The 13204-nt window shown below is 35.5% G+C and overlaps 1 protein-coding gene across 1 annotated transcript; it reads right to left on the bottom strand.

Annotated features, from left to right (window-relative positions):
* Window positions 1–1472: 1472 nt before the first annotated feature.
* On the bottom strand, window positions 1473–3008 carry LOC136852183 (ELKS/Rab6-interacting/CAST family member 1-like). The gene has a single exon (XM_067126628.1). It carries the CDS (start codon window positions 3006–3008, stop codon window positions 1473–1475), a length of 1536 nt encoding a protein of 511 aa, XP_066982729.1.
* Between the last annotated feature and the right edge of the window lie 10196 nt (window positions 3009–13204).

Raw genomic sequence — 13204 nt, forward strand, 5'->3', positions numbered from 1 at the left:
ATATATATATATATATATATATATATATATTGTTACGTGTGGGGGTTGGCTGATGATTTTCTGAATGAATTAGTGTAATTTATGGGACCCTGTGTCGCCAATGACACACGTAACTTGTCAATGAAAGCTAAAAGTTAACCTCAAAGACAGGCAGTTAATTAATTGAATAGGGTCGCCAGTCGGGGAAAACAATATATAGGATAACAGATTACTCTGCATCAAATGGATTACATCAAACCCTTACTTCCCAATTGGTCCTGACAAAGAAAGAATGTGCAAAATATATGTAGGCGTATGTACACCCTTGTAACATTTCATCTGTCCATATTTTACCAGTGAACAGGGTCACAGAAGGAAGTACTTGAAATATATGGTTGCAACGTTCAAATAGTGTTTTATGGACCTTTTATCTTCACACACGCACACACACACAAACACTCACACACACACACACACTCACACACACACACACACATATATATATATATATATATATATATATATATATATATATATATATATATATTTATATATATATATATATATATATATATATATATATATATATATATATATATATATATATATATATATATATATATATATATATATATATATATATATATATATATATATATATATATATATATATATATATATATATATATATATATGGGCCTTTGACGACCACAAGTGATCTCACCCTGGGGCATCATTGCCAACAGAGCGTCATCGAATGGGGTTTATTTTTACCAGGGTGGACCCTTCCCCATTCTCAGCTCCATCAGCTAGCCAAGATAGGTGATATCCTCAGACTTATGAAATCCGCAGTCCAATCATCCTTCGCTATGGACGGAAGCTTTTAGTCTCCAAATCGCAACTCTGAATACAGCGACTTCTGACGGTGCCCTTTTGGATGTCTTGGTGCTCCTGCCATACTGGGACCAAACTTTTGCATATATAAGAGGCATGAAACTTACGGGGTTTTACGCCGCGCCAGTGGTTGCCACTAGAGTATATGCAAGAATTTGATCCAATATGCATTGCAAACCCCATATTTTGCATATATAAATGGCATTAAACTTACGGGTTTTTACGCCAGAGGTTGCCACTGAGGTATATGCAAGAATGGGGTCCAATGTGCAATGCATAACCCAATTCACACATGAAGTAGGCATGAAACTTACGGGTTTTTACGCCGCGCCAGTGGTTGCCTTCCACGCATGTGATTGGGCATTGATACCCCTTTCCCGAGGGTATCATATGGCAGGGGTTCACGACAATCCAATCTTCAGGCAGTTGCCGCCATTTTCACCAGCCGCTGTAGTCTTTCCATCGCGCAGAGATGCTTCCTCGGCCATATCTAGGATTGATTTCCATCACAAAGCTCAGCTCATTCCTGTTCCCAACATCAGTAGATCTTCAAGGCATTTTACTCGTTTTCCCTCTCCAGATTCTTCTTTACTCAGCGTTTAGGTGACTGAGTTTATCTTGTAGAGCTTCTTAACCATTTCAGATTCGTGCTCTAGTTTTCGTAGCCTCGCTGCGGATTCCTTCCTCATTTTCTTGTGCACTTCATTTTTATTTAGGGGCGTCTTATCTGATGGAGTTGTAGGCAGGTCTTTTGGGTGTGTCTTGGCCCCAGTTGAAGGACGTTGCAAAGCCATGATTTGGCGAAGTCCTTCCTCAATGGAGTCCATTTGTCTGTAGAGGACTTTACAGTTGATCTGGGGCTCCCTCAGACATCGAGTTTTATTCGAAGGCTTTTTCTTTCCATCTTTCTTCTCTGATACAGGTTTTTCTTGCGCCACCATTTTAATCATAGTCTTGTCTCTTTTGGACGGTTCATTTTCCTCGAGTATCAGATTATGACCATTGATTTCTTCAGTTGCCGTTTCTCCTTTAAGAATTTTTACTTTCGTTTCCAAGGATGAGATCTTCGCATCCTTGGCCAAGGTCTCTTCGTGGAGTCTTTCTTGTTCCAAGATGGCCTCAAGCTTTTCAAACTCCATGATTTCTAATTCCTCCTTCGCCTCGGCGACTTCAAATTCAAGCTCAATTGTCCTCCTTGTCAGTTCATTCATCTTTCCATTTGACTTCCATTTTTCTGCTAAGAGTATTTTAGATTCTTTTAACAAATCCATGATGTCCTTTTGTTTCTGGGCACACTTGTTTTCCAGTCTGAGGATATCTCTGTCTCTTTGCAAGTTCTGTTCTCTAAGCTTTTCCAGTTCCACTTTTTTCTCAACAATTTCTATTTTGCAGAGGTCGAGCTGTTCCAAATTTTCTTTGGCCATCTGTTTCTCAGTCGCAAGGTCTTGTAGGTTGTCTTGTAAGGCGTTAATCTTCGAGGTCTTAAGCTCATTTTCCCGCTGCAGACTTTCAACGTGCTTCTGCTTCCTTACGTTCTCTTCTCGCGTTCTTTGCAAGTCCTCATTCAGCTTGTTTAGTCTCGTCTGCATTTCTGTTCTGACGTTTTCCCTTTGCTGTAGCTCTCGGTGCAAAGTGTCCTTTTCCATCTCGAGAACTACGACCGTGTTTTCCAAAATAATTAGTTTTTGGTCTTTGTCCTCCATCTCCTTTCTTTGCAGTTCGGTATCTTTCGTCCTTTCCGTTACTTCGTTTCTGAGTGTTTGCATTTCTGCGGACACTGAAGAGATTTGTTTGTCCTTTTGCTGGTTGAGGCGTTCAAGGTCTCTTATGTTTTGTTCTTTCTTCAGTCCCTCTCCAGTCAGCCACTCTAGCTTCTTTTTTAATTCATTAATCATCTCATCTTTCATTAAATTCTCTTGCTCAAACCTTGAGAAGATCTCATTTTCCTTAATTGGTTTTTCGATATTTCGAATGGCATCCAATTGCCTTGTTTCTTGTTCACTGTCAGAATTATAGTCTTCGCTATCTAAACTATCTTCACAATATGAATGATCTTCTTCTTCATAGTCAGTATGATCGCTTTCGTCCACTTGAAGTACAGATTCCTTGGGACAGTCAGAACTGTCCAAAGCCATGAAATCGCTAAAGAATTGAACAATATGGATGCAAAGTCCACGAAGTATAAATACTTCAATGGCCAGCACAACAAGATTAATATAAAAGATACTCTCACGGGGGAATTTAGCCCCGGAGCCAAAGCACTCTGTAAGCACAAATGATAGGAAACTTAGCAACATCTTTGTTTGATACAGATCAGTCCTCTTTGCCTTATCATTAGTTTTTAAAACGGTCACGCGACGTCTCTGGATTCTGCTGGGATTCCGGAGTCATTCCAGTCTCCGCCGGAGCCGATCCCGTCTTCAGGAATTCTTGCTGATCCCAGGACACAATATCTCTGGATTACGGAGCCATTTTTCACCCCTCTTTCTAAACATATAATATATATATATATATATATATATATATATATATATATATATATATATATATATATATATATATCTTAGAAGAGGGGGAATTCTATGGAGTCCCCAGGGACTATCTGAAGACCCTGAAGCCAATCTTCATACACATACACATACACAACACACACACACACACACTCATACACACACAGACACACGTGTACATATATATGTATATATATGAATATATATATATATATATATATATATATATATATATATATATATATATATATATATATATATATATATATATATTTATGTATATATATATATATATATATATATATATATATATATATATATATATATATATATATATGTGTGTGTGTGTGTGTGTGTGTGTGTGTATGTGTGTGTGTTTGTGTGAACTATATTTTTAGTACAAAACAGTTGACAACAGACCCAAGGTTTTGGTCATAAATAAGAAAGCTAATTAGAATGCAGATTTATTATCGATAAAATACTTTCGTACAAGAATATTAATTTGATATCTTGCCTCATCAGTTCGTGCTGGACTTTATTAGTGGTTGGAGTACTGTAGACACTAGTGACCTTTGACTTGGAAAAGTTTTAGAAATACTTAATATTATTATTTCAGTAATAATACTCATATTTTTTTTTTTTATGTCTCGTCAACTCAAATTCATCAATTAAAGGAAGTAATTCGTGAGTCCCTAATTTTCACAGGTTTTAAATTGGCGAAGATGATTTAATTTTATAAGTAGGCTATTAGCCCTGGTTTTAGCATAAAGTGGCTAATAAATTTTCACTTTAAAAGTATTAGCTCAGGTTTTAGTGTAAATTGATTAATATATTATCACTTGAAAGTTATTAGCTCAGTTTTAAGTATAAATTGGCCAGTACATTCTCCATTTTATAAGTCTTAGCTCAAATTTTAGTATAATTTGGTTAATATATTTTCAGTTTATAAGTATTAACTCAGTTTAAAGTGCAAATTGACCAACATATTTTCACTTTATAAGTATTAGCTCAGAGTTTAATGTAAATTGACCCATATATTTTTACTTTATAAGTACTAGCTCCGTCTTAATTATAAATTGACTAATATAATTTCTGTCTACAAATATTAGCTCAGATTTGAAGTATTAAAATATGTTTTCACTTTGTAAGTATTAGCTCAATCTTAAGTATAAATTAGCCAATGTATTTTACATTATAAGTATTAGCTAGGGCGTTAGTGTAAACTGACTAACATATTTTCAGTTTATAAGTATTATCTCAGGTTTCAGTGTAAATTGGCCAATATATTTCCACTTTACAAGTATTAGTTCAAGCTTTAGAACAAATTAGCCAATGTATTCGTACTTGTCAAGTATTACATCGAATTTATTACCCAGTGTATTCTCACTTTACAAGCACTAAGTAATTTGAAATTCTCGTTCAGTTCAGTACAATTCCCAGAACCTGTCAGATGCTTGTCCTGAGGTGTGACGTCACGTGGTTACGAAATGCGGAAGGTGATTTGCTCCAAAACTAGAGCCACAGTCGCCGATAAAAATCCAATGATGACGACAATAAACGCAGCCTGAAAGGAGACAATGTTCTTGTTTTCGTTAAATTAGCTAAAACTAGACGCAAAGAATCATAGTTTGATAGTGGCTAATTTTGACGTAGTGCAAAATCTTTATATTATAAAAACTGTGACTGTTAAATTTGTTAAAACTATATGAAAATAAGCATAGTTTAATACGAAGGAAACGGTTCAGTATTAGACTAAAAAAACATTGGCAATGATTATTGTAAAAACAGGACAGGTTCATTCAAAATATTTAATGATTAATTATCTTGTGGAATATTTATTTTACGTAGATAACATTAAAGTGATTAATTATGTGCAAAAATGGATGATGGCATATTCCAAAATTTATTTGGAAATAAGCCTATTTTAAAGCTGTTGATATGCTTTTGTTAGCTTAAAACGTCCGAAAATAATATACAAATACACTATCGCACACACACACACACACACACACACACACACACACATATATATATATATATATATATATATATATATATATATATATATATATATATATATATATATTTTTATATATATATATATATATATATATATATATATATATATATATATATATATATATATATATATATATACACAGGGTGTATATATTACCATGAACGTACTAGTGGTAAAAAAGACCTACTAGTGAATTATCCCAGTGGTAAAGAGACCATTACCAAATTATCTCCTAAGTAAATATCATGTCAAGAACTGGCCTAGAACTGTCCTAGAACCATTTAAGAAAATAAAGGCTAAAAAAACTGTCTCGCAGAACCCTCTGTTCGCCACAGCCATCTTTCATCAGAGCAGAACTTGATCCTTTTATACAGAGTAGTTACATCTCGTATTAACTGTTGTGGCAATAAAAGCAAAAAAGCAAATAAGATAATTTCAAACTGACGCAGGTCTTCAAAGACACGACATACATCCCATATTAATTGTTGCAGCAAGAATTAAAAACAGGTAAAAAATCAAAAGGATTATTGCAAACTGACGAACGTCTTCAAAGACAATTAAAACTAACAAAAAAAAGCAAAATTGATCATTGCAAACTGACACTGTTCTTCAAAACACGAGATAGATCCCATAATAATTGTTGCAACAAGAATTAAAACAAAAAATAAAATAAAAATAAACAAAAAACCTCATTGCAAACTGACACAGTTCTTCAAAGACACGACATACATCCCATATTGTTCGTTGCAACAAGAATTAAAAAAAATAAAATAAAATAAAGATAAACAAAAAATGTCTTTGCAAACTGACAAAGTTCTTCAAAGAAAAACAAAAAACGTCTTTGCAAACTGACAAAGTTCTTCAAAGACAAACAAAAAACGTCTTTGCTAACTGACAAAGTTCTTCAAAGACAAACAAAAAACGTCTTTGCAAACTGACAAAGTTCTTCAAAGACACGACATGCTTCCCATGGTAATTGTTACAGCAAGAATTAAAACAAAAATAAAATAAAAACGAACAAAAAAGGCCATTGCAAACTGACGCAAGTCTTCAGAGACACGAAGAGAAGGTATATATACTCACTTGCAGCTGCGTGAGGGTGAAAGGTGAGGCTGTTGATTCTTCTATTTCAGGTCTCGGCAGCGAAATCTTTCTGATTTCGTCGTCTTTCCACTTGATGACGAGCCCTCCTTCGTTCATTCTCAGAATGCTTGAGTTTTATCACGCAAAACAGATATAAGAGATCAGTGGAACCTTGATATTGTTTATATTTACAATATTTACAAGACTGATCTAGTTTAGGTTTCATTTACTCGGGGTGTCAAATTTATCTCGACATTTATATCCGTTAACTAGAAATCACTATTAGGTGCCTCCCAATGTTATGATGATGATATTAACATTCATAATAGTAAAAATATCACCCACATTAATTTTTTATACTTACTGACTGCTGAGAAAATATCTGCTACCTTGATTTTTCACTTGCTGACTGCTATAGCAATATCTGCCATAGTAAAATTTTACTTACTGACTACTAAGAATATATCTGCTATAGTAGTTTTTTTTTACTTGCTGACAACTAAAAAGAACTATCTTCCATATTAATATTCTATTTACTGACTGCTAAGAAAGTATCTGCCATCGTAATATTTTATTTTCTGACTGCTAAGAAAATATCTGCCACAGTAATATTTTTGTTCACTGACTTCTAAAATATTATCTGTCAAAGTAATGTTTTACTGACTGCTAAGATAATATCTGCCACAGTATATCTAACAAACTGACTGCTAAGAAAATACCTGCTGTATCAATGCTTTTACATACAGACTGCTAAGAAAATATTTGCCATGGTAGATTTGACAAACTGACTACTAAAAAAATATCTGTCATAGAAATGTTTTACTGGGTGCTAAGAAAATATCTGCCAGTAATATTTTTGTTCACTGACTGTTAAGAAAATATCTGCCATAGTAATGTTTTCACTTACTGACTGCCAAGAAGATATCTGCCACAGTAATGTTTTACTTACTGACAGCTAAGAAAATATCTGTCATAATAATGTTTTATGCACTGACTGTTAAGAAAATATCTACCAGTAATATTTTTGCTCACAGACTGCTAAGAAAATATCTGCCAGTAATATTTTTGTTCACAGACTGCTAAGAAAATATCTGCCAGTACTATTTTTGTTCACAGACTGCTAAGAAAATATCTGCCAGTAATATTTTTGCTCACAGACTGCTAAGAAAATGTCTGCCAGTAATATTCTTGCTCACAGACTGCTAAGAAAATATCTGCCAGTAATATTTTTGCTCACAGACTGCTAAGAAAATATCTGCCAGTAATATTTTTGCTCACAGACTGCTAAGAAAATATCTGGCAGTAATACTTTTGTTCACAGACTGCTAAGAAAATATCTGGCAGTAATACTTTTGTTCACAGACTGCTAAGAAAATATCTGGCAGTAATACTTTTGTTCACAGACTGCTAAGAAAATATCTGGCAGTAATACTTTTGTTCACAGACTGCTAAGAAAATATCTGGCAGTAATACTTTTGTTCACAGACTGCTAAGAAAATATCTGGCAGTAATACTTTTGCTCACAGACTGCTAAGAAAATAGCAACCACTTTAATGTGCTACTGACTGACTGCTAAGAAAATATTTGCCACGGTAATGTTTTACCTACTGACTGCTAAGGAAATATCAACCACATTAATGTTTTACTCACTGACTGCTAAACACGTCAATATAGGGTGCTCCCAGTGGGCAAGCCATTCCAACGCCCAAAGGGTAGAAACTGCTCCGGCCGAAGTGGAATTTTTCTTTTCCCATTCTCATAGCCAAGATTTCTGACAAGGTTTTGGGACCAATGAATACGTACTTCCTCTCTAGGACCTTTAAAGAGAATAAAACTGGGTTAGAAATTATCCAAATTTTGTCATGAGTTATTCGTCATTTTAAGATGGAATAATTTTAGGTATTGTACAAAGTGATTCCTCTTAAAAATAAGTAGGCATGTTTTGTCAAATGATTTTCCTATTTGTACGAAATTATTTTTTGAGGCTTTTCATTTAATTCTTTTAAGTTTCCATTTTAAAATAGTTTCGTGCTAAGTTTCATGGTAACCAATCACAGAGGGAAACTTTAGTTTGTTCACCAATCAATAGATGGCGCTGGTGGCTTTTGTTTTATTTTTACAGTTACACTTTTTGCTCGCCTCCTTGGCTTACTGCTTTATAGATGTTATACTGCTGAATGTACGCACCTCTAGACCTATCAGGGCAGGACAATATATTTCAAAATGTATCCCAAGAAAAAAGCTTATATATTCTCTTTCCCGTAATAATACAGTAGGCTTAATACTGTATTCTGTATTTCCTTACCCTCTGGACTCCTTTGGCAGTTGTTGCTACGTAACTCTTGGACATATCCCTGTGGTTGAATAACTCCCAGGTTTTCTTGTAAATTCCTTCCTTTGCATCCTGTGAGGAAAGGCTGTTGAGTTTTAAAACTTAAAAGCAGATTGGTTCATTTGGGGCTTAAGTTTATTCTGTGTTCGTCTCTGTTCATTCCGACTTTGGGATATTTTTATTAATAAGTTTTGTTGTGGATGCAATGATAGAGGTACATCATCTATAGTATTTTGGGGAGGCAAATTCTCTCTCTCTCTCTCTTTTTTAAGAGCTCTTTCACTCAAATAGCTTCGTTGCAAAGTTAATTTTGATATTGAGTGTAACACTTCTTATATAATTTATCAATTTGATTTTCAAAGTGAGAACAGAACTTCAGAAATGACAATTCTGTACAACTGACATTTTCAATTAAACATTATATTAGTTCCCATAATTAGGATTTACCATTATACCTGCTACCCTAACATGATATAACTTTTATTTATGACATAAAACCTAAAAATTCTCATATATTTTCAGCAAATAACATTATTTAGAGTCCTAGACCTTACCGAGGAAACCAAATCTAGACTCAGTTCAAAACTTTACCAGTCGGGGGGGTAGTGCAGTCAGTGCATCTCATGCGGTGCACTGTAGGCATTACTTAAGGTTCTTTGCAGCGTGCCTTCGGCCCCTAGCTACAACCCCTTTCATTCCTTTTACTGTACCTCTTTTCATATTCCCTTTCTTCCATCTTACTTTCCACCCTCTCCTTTCAAACCTTTTACCGTCAATTTCCGTTTCAGCGCTGAATGACCTTATAGGTCCCAGTGCTTGGCCTTTGGCCTAAATTCTATAATATTCAGTTTAGTTCAGAAAACAAAGGAAAAAGTTCTCAAGCATGCTTCATCCAAATAACACTATTTAGAGTCCTAAACCTTACTGAGGAGACCAAATCTGGACTCAATTCGAAACTTACTCTAAACATATACTCATTTGCTGTTTCTGGGACGAGGCCAATGTCAAATCCCTCACCCACTGCTCGAGGCAGGTCCTCCAAGGCGTCTACTGGAGTCTCGTAGGCTGGAATGGCCAGCACGGCCGTCAGCATTCCAGAATAAAGAGCTGGAAGTTGAATATGTTGCTGTTACCGGTCATGGAAAGCGCTGGGAATTATCACAGGGAGATTGCAGCATTATATATAGATATAACAGTGAAAATATTTATTGAGAAATTAAAAAGAAAAAATTATTCACAAAGTACACTGCAATATTTTCATTTGCCTTTGGAATGAAAGAGAAACAGATGAAAATATTAAGTTTGTAGAAACTGAGGTAAAACTCATACATGGTAAAAAAAAAAATCTGTATGTAACTAATATTTCAGTGTACTATATTAATCCAAGTCTTCTTTTGACCCAAATGTTTTAAACAAAAGTTATAAATTTACTACAAAACTTAATTTCAAAATTGTTTGTACCAACAGCAATCCAGTAAGGAGTTTCAGTACATGAACCAATGTAATGTCTTGAATGCATTCCTTAAGCAAAGAAAGTACCTAGGTTTTACGACTATGAAAATCTCATAGTAAAAAACAAAGGACAAAAGTGTCACTTACATTTTAGACCAATGTGTCCTTAGCACATTTTTCCCAACGGTTTATAAAACATTGCCTAGGCATTATACGTTTGACCTAGTTTCCACTTTTCATAAGCCAAAACAGATGAAATCACTCTGCCATCACGCAAACTCTGATTAAAACCAACTCAGGGATAACACAAATGCCCACCAGATTTCAAACATTGAATAAAAGCAAGATAACTTCTTGTTCTACTCACCAGAAATAAGAAAGCAAAAGATATACCACGAGAAATAAAGCAATCTTCGAGATGGCAGATTCGTTGCCACAAGGTCGCCTTGCGCCACTATATTCCTGAAGACATCGAAGGCAGAATTCTGGAAGCCCTCGCTAGTCCCCTTGTGGTACGTCGCTGAGAGCAGGTTGTGGACATAGACGACCGGTCCCATAAGTAGAGTGGAGATGAAGATGCTGATCCATACCTGTTTGAATTGAAGACATTGGTTGTTGTGAATATCTTTGCTACTTCATATTATATAAATATTAGTACCAAGAAAGGTACTCGTTGTAGTTAGCCGTTATGTAATTAAGATATGGAATTAATTTGCTTACAGTTCTTATCTATTTATAATGCATTTTTCAAAGATTTGTTTATTCACGCTTTTATCTCATCAACAATAATAAAAATATGTGAGATTTTACAAGGAAATTATCCTATAAAGGTTATAATCTGGAATTATTTGGAATGGCAACAATTTCGTTTATTTTTTTTTTTTAGTAAACAATGGGGATTACAAAGGTACTTACCTGGAAAGTAAACGGTTTGGATTACATAGGTACTTACCTGTAAAGTAAACGGTGGGGATTGCAAAGGTACTTACCTGAAAAGTAAACGGTGGGGATTACAAAGGTACTTACCTGTAGAGTAAACAGTGGGGATTACCTGTAAGGTAAACGGTTTGGATTACACAGGTACTTACCTGTAAAGTAAACGGTGGGGATTACAAAGGTACTTGCCTGTAAAGTAAACAGTGGGGATTACACAGGTACTTACCTGTAAAGTAAACAGTGGGGATCACAAAGGTACTTACCTATAAAGTAAACGGTGGGGATTGCAAAGAGAATTACCTGCAGGGTAAACGGTTGGGATTACAAAGGTGCTTCCCTGTAAAGTAACCGGTGGGGATTACAAAAGGAATTACCTGTAGGGTAAACGTTTGGGATTACAAAGGTACTTACCTGTAAAGTAAACGGTGGGGATTACAAAGGAAATTACCTGTAGGGTAAACGGTTGGGATTACAAAGGTGCTTACCTGTAAGGTAAACAGTGGGGATCACAAAGGGAATTACCTGTAGGGTAAACGTTTTGGATTACAAAGGTACTTACCTGTAAAGTAAACGGTGGGGATTACAAAGGGAATTACGTGTAGGGTAAACGGTTGGGATTACGAAGGTGCTTACCTGTAAAGTAAACGGTGGGGATTACAAAGGGAATTACCTGTAGGGTAAACGGTTGGGATTACAAAGGTGCTTACCTGTAAACAGTGGGGATCACAAAGGTACTTACCTGTAGAGTAAACGGTGGGGATTACAAAGGGAATTACGTGTAGGGTAAACGGTTGGGATTACAAAGGTGCTTACTTGTAAACAGTGGGGATCACAAAGGTACTTACCTGTAAAGTAAACGGTGGGGATTACAAAGGGAATTACGCGTAGGGTAAACGGTTGGGATTACAAGGGTGCTTACCTGTAGAGTAAACGGTGGGGATTGCAAAGGGAATTACCTGTAGGGTAAACGGTTGGGATTACAAGGGTGCTTACCTGTAAAGTAAACGGTGGGGATTGCAAAGGGAATTACCTGTAGGGTAAACGGTTGGGATTACAAAGGTGCTTACCTGTAAAGTGAACGGAGCAAGAACGGCCAGCGCCCTGTTCCTTGGCTTTGGTGACCTCGAGAACAAACTCACGTATTCTCTGTAGTGCGGGGCCGTGAATTCAACAACGGTCGTCCGTGGATCTGCAAAGATGTAGACGTTTTTGGGTTGATTTCTTAAAAGAATACTTTAAAATGGCCATTTGCCAAAAATATTTCGTATGAATATGAGTAATATCTCGTATGAATATGGGTGCTTATACAAGCACAGACGTACAGGATATTTCTCATAATACTCATACAAACACGCACACACATAAATACACATTTTCGTGACATGTTAGCGATAAGTTGCCAACATGTTTATGGCATGTTTTACACCAGTTCAACTAAAAGAGAAGCCTTACACGTTATTCCAATGAAGCTGACGGAGAAGTGGGCCTCTCTCCTGGCAGCTTGACCAATCATTCCAGTGACGGTTCCGTTAGGATAAGGAAGGCCCCATTTTCTGTCCTCAGCCACAATCGCTCGAAACCTGAGGAGCCGAATATTTAATCAAAACGGATTTCTTTAAAATTAGTTCAGTTTTCATGTGTTTTATTATTATATCAATATGTAGCATTTTTTGTAGTGACATTAGTCTTTCTGTCTTACAGTCATGAGGGGAAAATTATAGGCAAGGGAAAAAGCTGTATGTGTCATATTTAAACTTAGAAAAAGCTTAGGATAAAATGAAGCGATAGATATAGATGATAAGTCGTTGAGTGAATTTAAAATCTTTAATACTAAGCCATATCAAGAGTTAGAATATTTAAAGAGGAGAGTCAAAAGTTTGGTATAAAAGTGAGTATGAAAGAATGTAGGCCATTTCTAGTTGAGAAAATGTGACAAGAATGAAGTGTGGACTGTTGACGTTTGTAAATACCAATGCTATTTGGGGCCAGTGAAGAGTA

The sequence above is a fragment of the Macrobrachium rosenbergii genome, chromosome 25, assembly GCF_040412425.1.
Source record: "Macrobrachium rosenbergii isolate ZJJX-2024 chromosome 25, ASM4041242v1, whole genome shotgun sequence".
NCBI lineage: Eukaryota > Metazoa > Arthropoda > Malacostraca > Decapoda > Palaemonidae > Macrobrachium > Macrobrachium rosenbergii.